Raw genomic sequence first — 20,178 nt, forward strand, 5'->3', positions numbered from 1 at the left:
CCACAACAACCCTAAATTAGGGGTCATTCTCTCCACAGTAGAAGAAACAAGGCCCAGAGGTCAAGTGACCTGCCTGGAAGTGGCGGAGACAGGATTTAAACCCAGATCCCACAATCTTTAAGTGCCCTGTTCTCCTGAATATATGCATCAAACATTACACAAAGCACTTTCAACTATATCAGAGCATTTTTATTGTAGTTATTTCCACAACTATCTCCCCCACTAACCTAAAAGCACTTGCAAAGCAGGCACCACATTTTATTAGTCTTTAAGGAAAAATGCAGAGCCCAAAAGGGGATGAGCTCAACAATGATGCAAACTTTTTTTCCAGCCTCTCATGCATTCCACACAACTCATGCCTGAGCTTCCCCATGTCCTGAAATGAATATATCTTACCAAATATTTATTGAACATCTATCTACTGTTAGGAACTTTACTTACCTCGTGCAATGAGTGAAATACTATGTTAAACACTTAGAAAAGTCTTGACACATATTGTTACTATTAATATTATTAAGTTATCCGCATGACCTATGAGGCAGGCATTATTTTCCTCTTTATACTAATAAGAACTCTGAGAATAAGTTTAGTTAACTAAAATAAAAGTCAATTAAAATAAAAGTTCTCAAAATGGCACCCACCTCTCCTACTTACTCCAGTGACCCTGAGCTTTTGGTTACAGACTACCAATTAATGGATGAACCATTAGTGAAACCAGAGGCCAGTTTTCTAACCAATGACTAACAGCCAATAATCAGAAATGAAGATAATAACAGTTGCCAACATTTATTGAACACTTAGTTATTGAACACTTAGGTTATCTCTAATCCTTGCAGCACCTCCGAAAGGTAGGGATTATCTCCTTTTTGTGAAATAGAAAATGGAAACTCAAGAGAGAACAGGTTAAGCCCAAAGCAGGCACGGGAGCCAGGCTTGGAATCTAGACACACTGGCCCAAAATCCTTACCCTTTCTAATATGCCGTGCATACTTCACAGGCATTAGAGAAAGCAAAGGGCAAATCAACAGGAAGTTCTAACGTGGTTTGCCAGAATGTGCGCCAGGCACCTTAGAGACTCATAACTGATAAAGAATGAGATAGAAATTACGTAACTTGAAAGAACATTTGAGATATAAGATAGGATGAAAGAACTGATAGCAGGTAACATTGCCCCTACTTCCTGAATGTAACCCTATACCCATCTAACATTATCACTCCTTTACAAAGACTGATTCAAATTATCAGGGAAGCTGAATCTCAGATCACCTTGAGTGAGAAAGGTGATTGGTCTAAGATCTGGCCTTTGAAGTCAAAGTAATCTGCTTTTCAGACAGCCCTTCAGATCTGTAGACAGCAACCACATCTCTTAGGAATTTTCTCTCCTTCAGCCAAATATTCCTCCCCTGAAAGGAGAGGAATGCCCAACTCACTGGTCACCTCCAGTGTACATGCAATATATTAAATAAATAAATAAGGATAAAAACTGTCTACATGCCAGGCTGTACAACACACTGGTCACCTCCACTGTATATGCAATATGCTAAATAAATGAGGATAAAGACTGTCTACATCAAAGAATTAATGAAACTTTATTATAGAACAAAATAGAGGAACAGAGAAGTCCTTGGATGGTGAAAATATCTATTCAAATCCCAGTCAAGTGACAGGCAACTCAGAGATACCTTATCCCCCTCCAAGAAGAGTGTTTTCCCCATTCCCAGAAGGACACTGGAGGGTGCCAGGCTGCTCCTGAGTCTCAGCAAAGCCATCTGTCTTCTTTGGAGTGTCCACACTCAGAACAAGACGCTGACCCCAGAACCCGACTGGATCCCTGCCCACACACCACCATGCATGGTGGGGTCTGATTTGGACGGCACTGTCGCTCGCAAATCACACGCCACACAAGGAAAACACGAAAGCTTTATGAAAAATCCAAAGTTTATTGCAAATTGTATTTTGCTTCCCTTCGTTCTTCATTTTTACAGGATTTATTGATATCCATGATTTTTTCACAGATGTACTTGTTGACTTTGGAGAGTCTCTGTGCAATTTCAGTTTCATCCACAGTTTCTTGTGCTATTCTGTCATACAAACACTCTAGACAGGGAGAAGAAACAAGGCCAAGGATTAATGTGAATTAGAGTAAAAATCTTAAGGAGGGTAAAAGAAAATGTGCCTCTCAATGTACTTCCCAGGTACCAATTCATGTGTCTGGCATAGCTGTATTTTTAAATTTGCATCATAGAATGTACTTAGAAAAGAGAAGATATACAGTGTAAATGTACACTTCAAAAGTAATGATAAAGCACCATGTGCCCACCACTCTGTGTAGCAGGATATTATTGGTTCCTCCCAAACACCTGATGCCTCTCCCTAATTCTTTCCTCTCCACCAGAGATAACCATTCTCCTGAACTTTTGCTTTTCTTTCTTTTAGTGTTAACACATGTATATATCCTTAAATAACATAGTTTATTTTCCATTTTCAATCTTTTTATTAATGCACCCACTCTATATATCATCCTGACTTGGTTTTTTTTTACCACTCAAATGTTACAGTTTTGAGATGTACTCATGAGGAATATAGTTGTAGGTCATTCATTTTCACTGATGAGCAGTGTTCTATTGTATGGCTCTATCACAATTTGTTTATATTGTCCACGGATACTTGGTTTTGCAATTAAAAACACCCTGGCATACGGCTCTGGGGAATATATGCAAGAAATTCTCCAGTATCAGCCTAGCCGTGGACTTGCTGAATGTTAAGACGTTTGCCTATTCAACTTTATTAGTAATGCCTGGTAAATGGTTTTCCAAAGTGGGTGTGCTGACTGGCACTCCTAGCAACAGTGTATGCAAATAGGACTGGTGGCCCCATTTCAATAACACTTGACATTGTCACATTATTAAGGTTCTGACAACCTGGTGGGTGTGAAGTAGTGTCTCACTGCTGCGATTACTAATGAGGCTCAGTACTGCCACTCTCTCACTGAGTCTCCACCATTTGCTGTGATAAAGCAAAAAGCCAGTTCCAGACAAGGTCTGGCTGGAGCCTGATTTCAACTGACTGCCTAGCCTGGGGCCCTGGTACAAATCATTGCCCTAGATTCCTCACCTCATAAATAAGGATAACAAACTACAGGGTATTTTTTTTTAAATGCTGCCATGAGGCATGTGGGATAAACATATTGCCTTTTTCAAGTTGTAAGGAATACCACACCTGTATGTGGTTGTTCTGATTATTTCATGTATTTATAACTATTGATTCCTAGGGCCTAACACAGTGTTTAGTACAGGGGCAAGATTAAGTAAAAATATGTTAAATGATTGAATAAATGCTTTTCCAGAGAAACCTAAGGGAATACAAATATTCTGGACAGAAGAGGACTAGGGTGCGGGTGGTGAATGTGCCACGGGAGTGTGTAATAATGGGCAAAACCCTTAACTTCTATGAGCCTGAGTTTTCTCAACTAAGCAGAATGACAATCCAATCTTGAGGAATTGCTATGGAGACCAATACAATCTCGTCATTACCAAGCGAGTTCAGAACAGGTAATTGTCTCAGATGCAGAATGCTAGCACTAGAAGGGATCGTTAAGACTAACTTGTGCTAACCCCTCCACTAACATATGAGAAGCCCGAGGCCTGGAGAAAGGGAACAGGGATTGGGCAGAATCCACGGAGCCAGCCAGTCTGCCTTCTGTTGCCATCCCTGCTGCAGGCACACCTGCTATAAGCGTTCTTTCTCTGAGGCACCCTTTTCTTTCCACCGAGAAGGGTTTTGCACAAAGAAGCTTTTTAAAAGCTTTGAATTGACCTCTACCAGTCACTTCCTGACTACTCCCAAGCCTGACTAATCCTCACTTCATCTTGTCTTGGCCTTTCCATAAGGACTGAGACGCAAGAAGGTCGGAGGCCCTGTCTCTCCAGTCCCACCTCTGCTATATTAGTCATCATCAACTCCCATCCTTTCCAACCTATTCCACCTATCAGTGACTTTGCTCACCTCTGCTTAAGTCCTTACCCTTCACCTGCCTAAGTTCTACTCATTCTTCCAGATTCAGCCATCTTGAAACCTAGTATCAGATTGAGTTAGGAGACCCCACTCTGCCTATAACTCTGTGCTCCCACACCTATCTGGGTTTTCCTGTCAAAGCACTAATCACAATCTAATAAAACTGTAACCACACTGTCTCCCCACACAGACTGGGACACTAAGGCATTCCCTCTCCACCTCTGGGCCAGGAGAAAACAAACACACGCAGTGACTTTGTAGGATCCTGAACCAAATGTGGGAGACAGCCCGTGATGAGAACTGCTTAGAATTTGAGATATTCAAATCTGATTCAAATCCTAGATGCTGTGTGATCTCTAGGGGGGACTTCTCTGGGTCTCAGTTTCACTATCTACAAAAGTAGCATGTCAAACCAGAGAATCTAAGAAGACTCCCCCAGCTTGGAGTCTCTAATTGTCTGCAAGGTAATAATGGCAGGTAAAGAGGCAAAGAAGACAGGAGGGGAAGGCAGGAGAGCAGGTGTAGTGGCCCTGAGGGCCCCTAGCATTAGCCAGAGAAGAGGAAGAAGGAGAAAGGTTTTGGAGGAGCCCCCATAGAATTTCAATCATTCTCATTTCCTGTGGGTAACAGCACTGAACGAAGGGCTCCTCAGGTTGATTAAAAGGCTTTCGTTAGACTCTAGATATTAATCACCTGCAGTTGCCGGGAATGTCTCCCTCTGCGAGGGAGCATTTGAGATTATTGCTTAATTAACAAGGTTTATAATAGTGCTAATGTGTCCTATTAAAAAAGTTATAAAAATTAACCAGAAAGCAATGCTGAGGCTCATTTAGAAAACTCAGACACTCCGCAAAAGGTCATTTGACCTTAATAGGTTTAACTGTCATTCTGGAGCTTGTCATTAGAGAAAGACTCTGCTTCAGCTCTCTTGCTTTTATCTTTCCAAAGCAGCGTCAATGTTTGTCCCATCCTTCTGCTATCTGGTAAGGAATTATTTTAAAATCAAAGAGAAGAAGGAATCCTCACCAATGCTGTGAGCATAAAGGCTTTTTCTATTTTTTTAATATGGCAAATGTGACTACATATGAGAAAATCAGACAAAATAAGTACAAACAATCTCAATCCAGCAGACAGCTTGCATGGGAAGAATCAGCCAAATGCAAACTGGAATAGCTCAAATAATTAGGCTAAAAACAGTGGTTATATCGTGGGATAGGAGACAGACGTCAAACCTGCCTCTCTTTAGTAAAAATAATAATAAAAAAATCAACATTATATTTCAGTAATACAAGAAACCTCTGGCGACAGCAGGAAGCCTGAAACTCCAGCTCAGCTTGGCTGTCTCTAATCACATGTATGGCCTTAGGCAAGTCAACTTCCTTCTCATTCATGTACACGGCAAGCATCTACAGGCAATAAGAGTTAAACAAGGCTCCTAGGAGGCAAAGATACAGTAAGAAGAGAACTGAGGTAGGCACTGGGTGCTCTTGGATGAATGACAGAAGCATCCATCCACCCTAAAAGGTCCGAGATGACTTCCTGAAGGAAGGCTCACCTACCTAAGCAGATCTGGGTGTAAGCAGCATCTAGCCAGGCAAAGCAGCACAGATGGAAGGTAGGTAGTGTGACCTGTGTTCCAGGTATCCAGAAAAGTATTTGCAAATTCCCCAAGGTTACAGGGAACAAGCCTTGTTCAGGGAATACAGCAGTTCACCGTGATAATAACGTTAAGAGTTCAAGGGGAATACTGCTGAAAAATAATACTGGAGATACAGCCAGGAACCAGATTACAAGGTGCTTTTATGGCATGTTAAGAAGCTTACCCTTTAATAATGAACTTTCTGAACAGGCTGTGACCAGGTGGTGCTCAAGGGATATCTGTTTTCTGAAGATTGCTCTGGTTACATAAGAGAGGAGTCTGGAAGCTGCCAGAGTCATGGAGGGAGAAGTGAGTGTGGGCTATGAGAAGGGCAGTAGCTATGGAGAGATGCAGATGGTTCTCTCCATGTTTGGAAAAAGTAAAGAAATTTTAAAATGGCTTGGAAAATGGGGGAGTGGATCAGCAGTGGTTTAAGAGAGATTTGGGGGCCAAACAGATGGGTAGTGAGGGATGTGGAGGAGTCAAGGATGAAGCCTGGGTGCCTGGCTGGTGGTACTACTCACCAAGACAGGGAACACAGAAGAGGCAGAAGGCTTCACAGAGAAGGAGAGAAAAAAAGAGAGAGAAGTGAGCAGTGCAGTTTTGGCAATGTCACATGGACATCTGTGAAGAGATGACCAGTGGGCACTTGGACACATAGATCAAGAAATCAGAAGTGTGAATTGAGGTCAAACACAGATTTGAGAATCATCATTGACTGAATTAACAAATATGTATTGAGCGCTTACTATAGGCTAGCCCTGAATAACATGCTTGTAAAGTTTAATTCTGATGGAAGTGGGAGAAGAAAGAAAATTATCAAGTAAAAAAAGTAAATAGGAAATGCTATACAGAGACTTGAAGTAGGGTGAAGTGACAGACAGCAATGGAGAGGCCACTTTAGACTAAGTGGCTGGGGAGGCCTCTCTCAATGACAGCAACGGGGGCATGCAGATCAGGAGCAAGGGAGTAGGAACAGGAAGGAGTGAAAGAAGAACTCCAAGGCTACAGCATGGCGGCAAACGGGAAGTGTGACACAAGATGACGTCAGAGGCGTCCCAAAGGTGGATCATCTGTAACAGCTGAGGAGTACGGATTTCAACCCAGAGCCAAGGGCATACTGAAGGCAACGGGAACAACAGGAAGTGAGAAGAGAAGCTGAGGAATGCTTGGCAGGATTAGAGAGAAGAGGGTTGGAGACAAAGGGGCGGGCCCATCAAGGAGACTGAGAAGCCAGAAAGAAGGGAAGAATCCCCAGCGTGCAGAACAGGTTTCTCAGTGCAGGAGGAATGGTCATGTCAAACAGGCCCAGTGAGAGTGTGAGAAACACACAAGCACACAAGGATTTAGTGACAAGGAAGTCACTGGAGACCTTGGTGAAAACAGATCAAGCAGAAGGCTGGGAGGCCGAGGCAAATGGCAAGGGCATTATCAGGGAACACAGTGGGTGTAGCTAGTCTTTCCAGGAGCCTGGATGTGAAAGAAGGGAGATATGACAGCAGCTGGGTGACAGAGTGCCCTTTATGGAGGGTTTCTTTGCTTTTGTAAGAAATGAGTGATCAAGTATATTTAAACGATGCTGGGAAGGAATCAGTAGAGCAGGAATACAACTGAAGGAACAAGGTACTTAGGAAGGCAGGTGGATTGAAATCCAGAGCTCAGGTGGAGAGAATCACCAGCCCCCTCAAAAAGAAAGAACTCTTTTGGGACAGGAGGCAGGAAAATTGAGGACACAGTTAAGTCTGTAGGTACGATGTGTCAAAACTGTGGAAATTACTTTCCTCTGTGAAAGAAGAGACAAGGCTGATCTCTTAGATAGATGTGAACTATCATATGTGGAAAAAGTAAAAAAATTTAAAAAAGGCTTGGAAAATGAGGGAGTAGATCAGGGAGGGAAACTCAGACAACTTGGCAGATGATGTGGAGTCCCAGCAGGGTTTGAAGCTAAGGAGTGTGTAATGGCCCAAGCCACATGGATGAGGTGTTTTCTACGTTGCTGCACTGCTACAATCCTAGGCAGCCCTGACTATCTTCAGAGGTAAGATCGTTTCAGCTTAGTTTTCAGCTAACAAATCTGAAACATGGAGAGAAAGTGATTTACAAGAAATCACACTAACAGTTGGTCAGGGGATCAGCTTGTGGGTCTCAGTGTTTCTTCCGTTCAACCTTCATTTACTGAGTGCCTACTATATGCCAGGTATTGTGTTCGGCAAAGAGGCCACAGAGATGAGTCAAATATAGTCCCCAGATCCCTGAGGCAGACACACAGCAGATGATTTTATACCATGTGATAATGGTAGAAACAGACAGTTATCTGAAGGCACCCAGGACCTCCTGAGTCATGGTCCAATAAACACAGCAGAATTAGAGGTTGGTCACCTACCAGGCAGCGGAGGGCAGGGCAGGGCAGGGCAGGGCTGCATCCCCAGGATGGCCTTTTTCTCAGGGTGACCTCCCAAATCAGGCTTTACCACTTCAGTCAGCAGCCAGACCAAAGGTTACCTCTGATTATCCAAAAATAAGCAGCTGCCTAAATCAATTAATCTGGAGCCAGCCAGGCAAGGGAGGCAGCTATGTTACAGCAGAACAAGCCAAGACCAGAGATGGGGGGTGTGTGTTTGAATCTAGGCTCTGAAACCTTATAGTTGTGACCTCAGGCTGGCTGCTTACCCTATGTCCTGCCACCTTGACCTCCAAAATATACCCTAAACCTGGGCATATTTCTCCACTCCAGTGCTGTGCCCTTAGTCTATGGGCAGCAGCATCTCCCACTAAGAGCACTGCAACAGCTTTGTAACTCATCTCCCATGTGGTCACTCCATGATTGGAAGACCTCCATTGCCCTCCTACTCTAGTAAATCCAAGCTGCTTACTGTGGCCTTCCCAGCCCTACAAGACTGGCTCTTGCCCACCTCCCTGAACTCACTCTCCCTTCTTCTGCATCCCAGCCATCTGGGGCTTCTTCACACCTGTAAGATGCCAGTCTTCACACCTGCTGCTTATTCTGCCTGATCTGCCATCCCTCTGTCCTTTACAAGGATGACTCTTCCACATCCAGCTTGCAGCTCAATGTCACCTCCTCAAATAGACCTTCTCCAACTACCCCAGTGAATGCAGCCCTCTCTGTCCTACCACAGCATGAGGAAGCTCACGGTACCTAAAATTATCGAACTTATTCCTGGACATATTTGTTGTCTGCCCCTAGAGTCTGCTGAAAACATACGTGTTGACTCACTGAGTCTTACTTTCTTTATGAAAACATGGCAAACCTGGACACTGAGCGATCAGTGATTAGGAGCACAGATTATGAAGATGCTGGCTCAGACTCCCAGCTCTCCTCCCACTAGCTGTAAAACCTGGTCAAGTTACTTAACATCTCTGTGTCTCAGTTTCCTTGTCTGTAAAATAGAATTATAATAGTAGCCAACAGTAGGGTTGTTAGGAGGATAATGAGTTAACATATATAAAAGTGTTTTTTAAAAGAGAACCATTAAAAAAAACACACCCCAAATCCTGAAACACAGTAAGCGCCTAAAATAATTAGCAACTACTGTATTCTCTTTGCTCCCTCTACACCACTGTCTGTCTCTATAGTTTGTATTTTCTGTAGAGTAACTAGTTGCTTTTCGTGTTTATCTTCCCCATGAGACTATGAGCTCCTTGCAGATGGAGGCCGTGTCTTCTCCCTCTTTGTGTCCTCAATACCCAGTAGAGGGCCTGGCAAGGAATGGATGGGTGGAGAAAGGGTGGGAGAGAGGGAGGAAAGAAAAAAGAGAGGAGAAAGAAAAAAGAGGAAAATAGAAGATGAAGGAGGAAAGGAGGGAAGGAGGGAAGGAAAAAGGGAGGGAAGGAGGGAAGGAAAAAAGGAGGAAAGAGGAATAAAAGGAGGGAAGGAAGGAAAGAGGGAGGAAGGAGGAAAGAAAGGAGGGAAGGAAGGAGAAAAGGAAGGAGGAAAGGAAGGAAGGGAAAAAGAAAAGGAAGGGAAAAAGGAAGGAAGAAAGGAAGGAAGGAAAAAAGAAAGGAAGGAAGAAAAAAGGAAAGAAGGAAGAAAAAAGGAAGGAAGGAAAAAAGGAAAGAAGAAAAAAGGAAGGAAGGAAGGAGGGAAGGAAGGAAGAAAAGAAGGGAGGGAGGGAGGGAAAATTCAAGAGTCCAGGATACAGCCCTATCTTTAGGGAGACAAATGACTCCTGTCTCTTTTCCTGCCCTCCAACCTCTCCCAAATACCAGAAAGGAAGGTGAATCTTTTAACTACCAGCTGGTCTTCATCTCATTAACTGCTCCAGGCACAATGCTAGAACCACCAAGAACTGCATCCCCTAGCCTTGATGTTTCCTGCTCTGGGTACACAGCAGCACTCCTTTCCCATCTCCATGCCTTCGTTCAAGATGCTTCTGCCTCCTGAAGCATAACACCTCCCCATACACATCTGTGTCTCTGTATCCTTCAAAGCCCAGTTCAGTGACCCCCTTCACCAGGAAGTCTTCCCTGATTTTCCAGCTCAGGGTATCCTCCCCTCCTGAGAACTCCCTTAGCACACCATCTGTCCCTTTCTCATGATAATTCCTTGTGGAATATAATCGTACTTGTGTCCACAGCTCATCTGTCCTGGTAAATGTGAGCTCTTCTGGGGCATTTGGGTTATCTGCTCAGGTGTCCCTGGGCTCAGCCCAGGGCCTGGCATGCAGAGGCCTCATTAAGTAATCACTGAACTGAATTGTGCCTAATACATTCTTGACAGAGTAAAAGACAGAATCCCAGCCACTGTGTTTCCACTCAGTGACCTACCTCTGACGATGCTTAGTTTGTGAGGCGAGAGGGGTGGTTTAGGGACCGCATCTTTCTTTTTTTTTGTGGCGACTCCTGTGACGCTTCTGTTTTTCAGAACATCTGTTCCCCAAATCATAACTGCCAAGTTCTTCGTGTACTTGGAATCTCCTTGGGTTACTTGTAGCTGGTGCCATTTCTCCTCATCAACCCAAATCCCGCTTCCCAGATGGACCTGAGAGGAATAGGAACACCAGCACCTGTTTAGTCCGACAGGAGGGCAGTGGGAGGCTTCTCTTGTCCTTTAAAAAGCATTGCTGCACAACTGTAAGAGATTCATGTCATAAATAAAAATTAACTCTCTTTAAGGGTGAACATAATAGCTATCATCTACTGAATACCTGTAGTGTGCCAGGCGTTATTCCAGTGCTTTATATTTGCTATCTCAAATCTTTACGCCAATTGTGGACAGAAGGCCTTATAATACCATTTTCCTTTCAGATGGAAAAACCAGGTTTAGGAAGGTTAGGTGACTTGCCAAGTATCACTCAACTAGTAAGTGGCAGAGTTGAGATACTACACTATACTTAGGTTATCACTAGACTGCTCAGAGCCTGACCAAACCTCAGAATACACATGCTTAAATTCTTTCTGTGTTACATATGGAAAGACTCATCTTCCTCTAATGCGAACATTCTGGGACATACAACCTCCTAGCATGGTGGTTCTCAACCTTGGCTGCACACAGGGGTCAACTGGGGAGCTGGAAAAATCACCAGTGCCGCCCGTGTGTGGTGGCTCACGCCTGTAATCCCAGCACTTTGGGAGGCCAAGGTGGGCAGATCACGAGGTCAGGAGATCAAGATCATCCTGGCTAACATAGGGAAACCCCACCTCTACTAAAAACATAACAAATTTGCTGGGCGTGGTGGCACAAGCCTGTAGTCCAGCTGCTCAGGAGGCTGAGGCAGGAGAATCGCTTGAACCTGGGAAGCAGAAGTTGCAGTGAGTCAAGATACTGCACTCTTGCTTGAGCGATAGAGCGAGACTCCGTCACAAAAAAAAAATTTTTTTTAATCACCAGTGCCTGGACCCCACTTGCAGAGATTCTGATTTATTTGGACTGGGTGTGGCCTAAATACTTGCAGCGTGTGGCTGCATGTGAAAACCTCTGCCAGTGAGAGTAAAGAGAGCAGGTGCCCTGCCAATTGGAGGGCTGTGCCACTCCTTTTCCACCTCTGAGCTTCATTTCCCTACCTATGAAGTGGGAGAGCTGGATTTCATCTCAAAGTGCCTTCTGGCTCAAAACACTTATGATTTTAAACACAACACAAGGTACCCAGTTTGATTCTGACGGCACAAAGAACAAAATCCAATCTTATGCTCCCTATGAGTTTTAGTGCAGAGCCAGTAAGACCCAGAATGTTCCAGCAATAAGCTACAAGCTTGTAAATTTGTTCTCCTTTCTGCATCTTCAGTAAATCTAAAAAAAAGTTAGTATAAAATTTAGATCTCACTAGTCATTTACTAACATTAAGAATTAAAAAATAGTGTCGCTTTGACATTGCCATTTACGTCGTGCGTCTGCTGAGTCTGTGAGGGGAGGAAATGCCTCTGTGGGGACAGAGGGTGGCAGGTGCTAATGAGCTTAACTTTCTAAGGGGCATAAAAAGGATCTGCCAAAGGTCCCTGTTTTCAGAAATGCCTGCAGGTTGCCAACATCACATAGTCAGAGACATCTCTGGAGAAGTCCTGGTCTAGGAGACTGGACGCATTCCCAACTAATGGCAGACCAGCAAGACCAATTGTTCAAAAAACAATTAAAGATCTTTCTACTACTGAAGCTTGGCTTGGGAGGGAAGGCGAGTACGCACAGTCAGGCAGTCAGGTCAGCCAGCAACACTTCTTCCTTTACCAATTACTGAAATTTTCCAACCATCGAGAAGAAAAAAAATAGCAACGCAGCCCACCCAGGAATGTAAGTAAACAATCCACCTGCACGTCTGACTTCACCTCCTTTTGCTCAAAAGATCATTCAGACTGCTGCAGGCAATCAGATAACTAGATCCACCTGGCCTCTCTGTGCTGTAAACTTCAGTACTGCAAATCTGTTCATCTGCTCAGGAAAGATAAGCAGCCCTGGAGTGAGATGTACTACCTGGCTGCTGGCTAGGCAACACAGACACCAAGGTCAAGCGTGGCCTTTTCTCCCCAGTTCGAACTGCAGGTGGGCAGTCTGTGGGGCACGCTGGGGACAAGTTCCCCACTGCTCCCTGCTGGACCCTGCATCACTTCCCTTGATGACACTTGAGGCCACCCACACAAGCTTCCTGAGATAGGAGAAAAACAAGGAATTTTGAATTATGTTAAATTCTGAATCAGAAAATCACAGAGATGGATGCCAACTTCAGATTTCTCAAAAATCTCTGCTTCTCCCCGACTCTGGCTTTCCTGTGATGTTATAATTTGTTATTCTTGAAAGGGAGATGAAAGTCCTTTTAGTCAATGTTCTACAAGAGAAAAGGGGCACTAGTATTTTTTGAGTACTTATAATGAACCAGGTACTGTACATTCAATTTATTTATTCCTCATAGTGACCTTAAGAGGTGGAAACAGGTAGAAATTATTTTCCCATTATACAGATGTAAACAGAGATTCAGAGGGACTGAATAACTTTTCCTAAGGTACAGTCAGTTTTGGAATCAAGATTCAAATCCAAATCCTGAAGCTTCTGCTCTCCCTGTCTTCCTTGCTGCCACCAAGGTGGTACTGACGTAGATGAAAGACAGCAGACCTAACACATCAATGTTCAGTTAGTTTTCCTCTTGAGTTTTCTCTGTATCTGCCTGGCTACTTCCCATGCCAGCTCCCAGTGTAGTTCACCACTGCAGACAGGGAAGCCAGGGAAACAGCCACGGACTGGCCTTTGCCTCCGGTCCTTGCTCCCTCCAACCCGCCCACCCTATAATCACGACACATTAAGTTCCCTAAAACACCTTTTTCCCTGTTTGACTAGATGACTTCTGCAGTCTTTCAACTGTCTTTTTATGTCAATCCTCTGGAATTCTGAATGGCTCCCTGTGTCCTACCACATATAATCCAACTTCCTCAGCCTGGCTTTGAAGGTCCATTAGAATCCTTTTGTCTACTAATCTTCATTCTCCTACTACGTTTATCTACATAGTCCATCTACACTACAAAATTCCTGAACTCGTTCATTTGCTGCTACTTCCAGTGTGCTATGACATCAAGAAGATGGGTGCTGGAGCTGCCAGCCCTGGGTGTAAATCTCAGCTCTTCTGCCTGCTTGCTGGTTAACTTGGGCCAGTCACTTTACTTTTCTGAGCCTTACTTTTCTCAGCTACACAGTCAGTAGACCATTGCTACCTCAGAGAGTTGCTATGAGGGTTAAAAGAGAAAAGATGTGTAAAGTGTCAGGAGGCCAGCGACTGTTACATCCTTTGCCCTCTTTCCCCTCCCTGTGTTTCTGTTCCTGCCATTCTCTTGCCCAGGAATAAATGTTTTCCCTATTTTCTTAAGCCTGCTAATCTTTCAAGTCTAAAATCCAAGAAACACTCCTTAATTACTGCAGGGCTAAGTTCTATCCTTCTGAATTTCTAGTCCACTTAGAGCCACTGCTACCTAATTCAGCCCTTCACAGTACCTGTCAGTGGGGAAGGTCAAGGCTTTGATGTCCCCTACAAAGTGATAAGGCCTAGTTTGTACACTAAGCAGTAAGAAATTGATGGGAATATTTAATGGCTTTATGGAACTGTTTTTTTTTGCTTCTGGTGAGCTGCTGTTCCTTGGAGACGAAAATATTTTCTGACATTCACTCAAGTACAATGCCAACTTTAGAGCACAGAAAGAAATGGGCTTCCCTACAACCAATCACAGGTATATGCTGGGGCATTTGAGACAAGGGCCCCTGAGGTTAGCAAAGCTCAAGGTCACCTGGAGGAATGCTCAGCTTTTAGGGATGTAGCAGAACAGACTGGTGAGAGCACTGGCCTGGGAACCAGGAGGTCTGGCTTTCAGTTCCTGCCTGCCTCTAACCTGTTATATAATTGTAGAAGAGTCTGGATATGTTTCCCTATCCGTACTATGTATAAATTAGGTTATTTAAAATTTAATAGTCTTTGCAGCTTTATGATTCGATGAGTTTTTGAAATAAAACATCTTAGACAAAGAAAAGCAATACACTTTACCCAAATCAGAATTTGTGTGGCAAGTCCAATTCATGCAGACCACAGTATACTATTTGACCAAAGTGTTAGTGTTATGTGTCAAAGAGGTTATTAAAAATATGGCATCTGGTAGGATGGAACTTGATCAAATTTTATTTTTGTGAAAAGTTTTATAGGACAAAACTCATTTCCTACTAGGAAATGTATCCCATTCCAAAGCTCTAAGTCTTGCAGAGATTAAGGCCTCTGATCATGAAGACGGAAGGGTCAGAGAAGACAGCAGAGCCACGAACAATGAGGGCTACTTCTGAGATGTGGGAGATGCTGTTCTGGGAAGCTGCCATCATTTTCAGCGTGTCCACTTCCTTTCCTCTGCATTTAAAACTCTCTCTGCCTGACTACCAATTAGGTGCAAACAAAAACCAGGTTAGTCTTGTAGCAACATGCTGGCAAAAACCAATGAAAAAACAAAATAGGCATTTTCAAGATTTGCTGTTCAACTCATGTGTAAAAAAAATTAAATGAGGTTTGAGAGACTCATTTTCTGGGGGAAGAATGCTATCTTTGCAAAAGAGGCCCCCTATAATGCTCTGAAACTATCCATCAGCCTTCAAGGCAAGGGAGAAATAGATTTCTCTTGGAAGCTACCTTAAGAAAAACTCTCTAGTCACTCCACAATGTGGTCATGACTAAAAGGAAATCAACAAACATAGCGTAGTCCTCTTTTATCTGATTGGGGAAGGTTCACCAAACTTAGATACACAGTTTGAATCAGAAAGGCCTTTGGAAAGCATCGATCTGATCTCATCTTTCACAGATAAGGATGCTGAGACCCAGAGAAGTGAAGGACCTTTGCAAGGTCACACAGGTAGGACAGATGTAGAGCTATGCTAAGGACTCAGGCTCCAGGCTGCCGACTTTCAATCTGTCATGCCACCTCTCCTCTGCAAAGCTGACATTTCAAGCCTGTTGAAGGGAACAAGGCAAGGCAGAATGGGCCTATGGTCTGGCCCATCAGCTTTGCCTCTGCAGGGGAGGAAGCACTCAGTGGGAGACGCAGGGAATGACAGCACATCCAAGAGAGCCCTGAAAACTAATAGGTTTCATTTCCTCAGCTTGACAATATTTGCTTTGGCTCAGGTTGGCCAGTTGCAGAGACATATCTGGACAAACCCAAACAAAACAAATTTTTCTTTATCATCAACCCACCAGAGAATGATACTAAACAAACAGAGACCTTTTGAAGTATGAGGCAAGAAAAATGAACCGACACATATGACGCCTTAAGGAGAATGAGAGGCGATATCTGTAATGCATGCCACGGTGGCAGAGTACATAACACGAAAGCTGAATTTCACCAGTGCCTACACAAAGGGCTCTGATATACTTCTTTAAAGATGAATTTGACTGAAGGTTAGAAGAATGTCAGAACAGTTTCCTCCCCCGCCCTGCTGCTATATAATCATGTGACTTTAAAGTTTTTCAAAAGCTACTCCATTACTAATAGTGCTTAAGTTTTCATTCATCATTTGTTTTCAAGGTCATCTAAATAAATCTGAGAAGTTCTATGTGGCCCTAGGACTGTGGGCTAACCACTGCTGCATACATACAGCTTGAAGGAGGCTTAGGGACAGGGAGTGTATCTTCTTCACCCCTGTATTCCTGTTATCTAGCACAGGGCTTAGAACATGCAGATACTTTGTAAGTGGTGAATAAATACAAACTGAGTTGTTATCTGTAAATCAGATACTTCATTTCCAGTCCACCTTATAAATTTTAGGCATCTGGACTCATAGGAAGGTGGGACAAGTTTCATCAAACTATCATGGGAATTAAGAAACTTCTCATTAGTAAGCTATTTCAAAATGTCAATTTACTTTTATAGTTGCTTTGACTCAATATTTAAAAAAAAAGTAAGAAAGAGAAAAAGGAAGAAGGAAGAGAAAATGCCCCAGCAAAACTACGCTACTTATAAAATACAAATTCCAGAAACAGACATCCAGGGCTAGGCCAGGAGGCCAACCAGTCAAGCTGTGTTTCGGAAAGCTCCCACCATACTCTCCATCTTTACTCTGACTAACAAACACTTGCAGGGAATGGATATTGAGCTTAAAACACTACCTTGCCATTGTCTAGGATATACTTGTCCATGACAGGCGCAGGAGCGGGGTAATAGGACGACGTATTTGCTTCCTCACTGAAAGTGCTCCGTAACTCCGGCTCGGGCTCGAGACACTCTGACTTTACTTTTTCCAGATCAATGGCGGGACCTAGGCAGTTAAGAAAAGAAATCTGTCTAGAACTCCAAGGAAAATAAAACGCAAATATTTTTAACTAGGCATCTATCAGCACACAGTGGCACAAAAAAAAATATGCTAGCTTATTTTTGTCCATTGAACTACACTTAAACCCAGACTCGAAAATAATATGAGGTATGAATGTCACAAGGGAAAAGGTGGAAAACTGGAGACAAGAATGGACTAGACCCTAATGAAGTTTGAATGAGGAGCACGCTTCTAGGGTGTCACTGTCTACATGGAAAGGCAGGGATTCAACTTCCTGCACAGGAAAGAGGTTCTGTTAGGACTGGGTTGGAGAAGGGGTGGCAATTGCTGGAATATGCAAATCGTGTATTTGTCAAAATCCTCACCTCAATAGCCTACACTGGAGAAGGCTATAACAGAAGAAGGGAGCTTAGGGAAGCATAGGTAAAAATGTGAAGGCCTCCCCCTCCCCAAGACCTAGTATCTAGACAGGAGCATTTGAACCAACAAATTAAAACACAATACACATTAAGCCCCTGATTGCCTGATCCAGCAGCTACTCTGATTTCTATTTTAATGCAATCAACACAAATTACATGCAGTTTAAATAGGGAAAGGAAGCTAGATAAATGGTGATAGTTTCTAAGGGGGTTATTTTTTCTCCATTAGCTTTTAAAAATGGACTATTTTTTAAAATCACCTATTGTGTGTTGATTACTAAAGGGCAGAGAAACAGGATGAAAATGGGTAAATAAGGCCAAATGACTTGATTAACTTTTGTGGGAGAACAACTTCAAAGGCCAATATAATTTAACATGCTGAAAATTCTCCCCATGCAAACATTTCAGGAGTTGACTGAGATCAGAGATTTGGCTACTGCCACAGCAGCTCCCTCTGGCTGTGCATGTAACTTAGGTAACAGATGAACTCACAGACCAACCTTCTCTTTTGCTAGCCATGTAGATAGCTGGGTACAAATCTCTTTACATATTAAAGCCATTTGTAACAATCTGCTTGCAACTCTGTGTTCAGCTGACACGTCCTAGACTTTGGTTGGTAGCAGAGAAGGTATTGGTGAATTTGTTACTAAAATTCCTCATGACACAACTTCCCAGAAGAGAATATCAATCCTGAGTTGCTGGCAGTTGCTAACCGAAAGACGGAATCTCTGTAGTCCCCTAAGATTTAAGAATGAAATTTGCACAAAGCTGAATGGAGGATGGTTGGGGAGCGGAACAGTGTAAATAAAAGACCTCGACTCATCTTGGTAGAGATTTCAGGTCCCATTTCTGGCTATGCTATATTTCAATTGTGTGATCACAGGTGAGTAAATTACAGATACAGAAGTTGGCAGAGAGAAGGACCAATAGCATCATAATTGTTCTGACAGCACTTCTCAACAGGAGGTGCAGGACCTATTCAAGAGCTGGGCCTAGGTCTTATTCTTTCCTTTGTCCCCAGCACCTGGAGCCGGATAGGTAATCTCTAAATGTTTGCTAAGTAAATAAAAGAATGACAATAATGAATGAGTAATTCTAAAGTTTCAGAAGCAAATGCCAAAGTTTCTTCTCTCTCTGTATGGGATCACGGGTTATATTTTTGAGACACAAACAAATTCAAGTGGAGCATTTGATCTTTTCTCAGATCTGGGAAGAGGTAATTACTTAAAATTCCCCTAAAGCACATGGCTGAGTTGGTGTGTGAAGTCTCTTCTAGGTCTGACCTTCAGCCACAGAAAAAAAAAAAAATAGGCTGAGAACAGGAGGTCCATGAAGCCACTCACTCATAGTCATCTTTAGCAAGAACATGTCCTTTCTCTAAAGCCTCCTTTTCCTTCCATGAGATGATGGACAACTTAATGAATCCAGTCCAGCCATGACTTCAGCCTGATTCTCTCCCGACCATCTCTATATAGGCCATCAAAGAGATCTTCCACATGACCCTGTCTTTCCTTGCTTAGGCTGCCCGTTGCCCACAGAATTAAGTCCCACACCATGGCCTCCATAAGGCCCAGAACAACCAGCCTCCTCTCTACCTCTAGGGTTCATTTCTTGCCCCCCACCAATATTCACCTCTGCTCAGGCACCCCAAATGCCATGTTGTTCCAGGCCTCTGTGCTGTTGCCTTGGCCTTGAACACTACCTCATCTGTCTGCCAAGACATATATATCTATATATATACACACACACACACACATATATACACACACATACAAGAAATGATGATTTCAGGGTCTGGTACAGAGTGGGTTCTTGGTAGATAGTCGTTCATTCCCTCTCCACCCACTCCCATACAAGTTACACTTGTGTGCTTAAGTTTTGTTTCTACTAAACCATAGGTTCTGTGAAACGGAGCCTGTGCTGTTCTGCTTTTGCCCCTAGAGCTTAGCACAGGCCCAGCACAGAGCAGGTCCTTGTACTCCACAGCCCATCCACTCTCCTCAAGGCTCACGATGTTCTCCTCAAGGCTCACGATGTTCTCCTCAGGGACTCACAGACTTCTGTCAAATACTGAAGCTACTATACTGAGATCTTGGCTCTCAAGAAAAACTATTTTCTAAATTTCTCAGTCAGCACCATTTGCTTAACACCTGGTGAAAGCTCTCTCCAACGGCCTCCTCCTTCCATGACATTATCTACAGAAGGTCAGCCTGAAAAGCCAACCAAAGGTACATCTTAAAAGGGACTTTTCAGGAGACCTGGGTGTGTGAATCCTGGCTCATGACTTCAAAGTCAGGTCATCTTACCCTCTCAGCAAATCAGCTTTCCTACCTGCACACTGGGGATTACCAAAAGCCACCATCCAGGCTGATGACACCTCTAGAAGAGCCTAGCACTGAGGCAGGCACAGAACAGACAGAAGCTGGCAAATGGCAGATGAATGAAGGAATGAATCAATCAATAAAGCACAATGTTTAGCATTACAGGACCAGAAAGAAAAAGAACAGAAAAAGCATGTGGTTTCTTCTGGGAGAGCAGGGAGGGCCCCTAGTGCTTTTAATTTAAGAGGGGGGAAAATCACTTCATTGCAAATTTTAGTCGGCTCCACTACCGATGTTGGCAATTTACATCTCATTATAACAAATGCTTCAGATTGCTGTTTTGCTTTTAAAAAATTTCTGAGGCATTGTTCTCCCTCAAACACATGTGACCAAATTAGCCACAATAATAAGCACTTGCGTTAAGAGACAGCATTGTACAATCTGGCGCAGATATTTTAGGTAACAAAGGAACATTTTTCACTTTGTGAGAAGACTAGGGATTAAAGAAAAAGGGGCTTTGACCCACTTGCATTCCGATATTAACACACA

At 43.3% G+C, this 20,178-nt stretch overlaps 1 protein-coding gene across 9 annotated transcripts in view; it reads right to left on the reverse strand.

Moving 5' to 3' along the window:
• Positions 1 to 20,178, reverse strand: part of LOC105705079 (BEN domain-containing protein 5) — a 1,464,486-nt gene that overhangs the window by 215,515 nt on the left and 1,228,793 nt on the right. For 2 of the 9 annotated variants that reach the window (XM_021673303.2, XM_012434681.2), the window contains 3 exons: positions 16,726 to 16,874; positions 10,439 to 10,652; positions 1,921 to 2,097 (listed from right to left, as the gene is read on the reverse strand). The exons of the other annotated variants lie outside the window; for them this stretch is intronic. In XM_021673303.2, the coding sequence (XP_021528978.1) occupies positions 1,940 to 2,097; positions 10,439 to 10,652; positions 16,726 to 16,874 (521 nt within the window). In that variant the 3' untranslated portion in view covers positions 1,921 to 1,939. Of the gene's footprint in view, positions 1 to 1,920; positions 2,098 to 10,438; positions 10,653 to 16,725; positions 16,875 to 20,178 lie in introns of those variants that run through there. 9 annotated transcript variants of the gene reach the window in all.

This window comes from Aotus nancymaae, unplaced genomic scaffold (assembly GCF_030222135.1).
Source record: "Aotus nancymaae isolate 86718 unplaced genomic scaffold, 86718_ANA_hifiasm-v0.15.2.pri h1tg000007l, whole genome shotgun sequence".
In the NCBI taxonomy this organism is placed as follows: Eukaryota; Metazoa; Chordata; class Mammalia; order Primates; family Aotidae; genus Aotus; species Aotus nancymaae.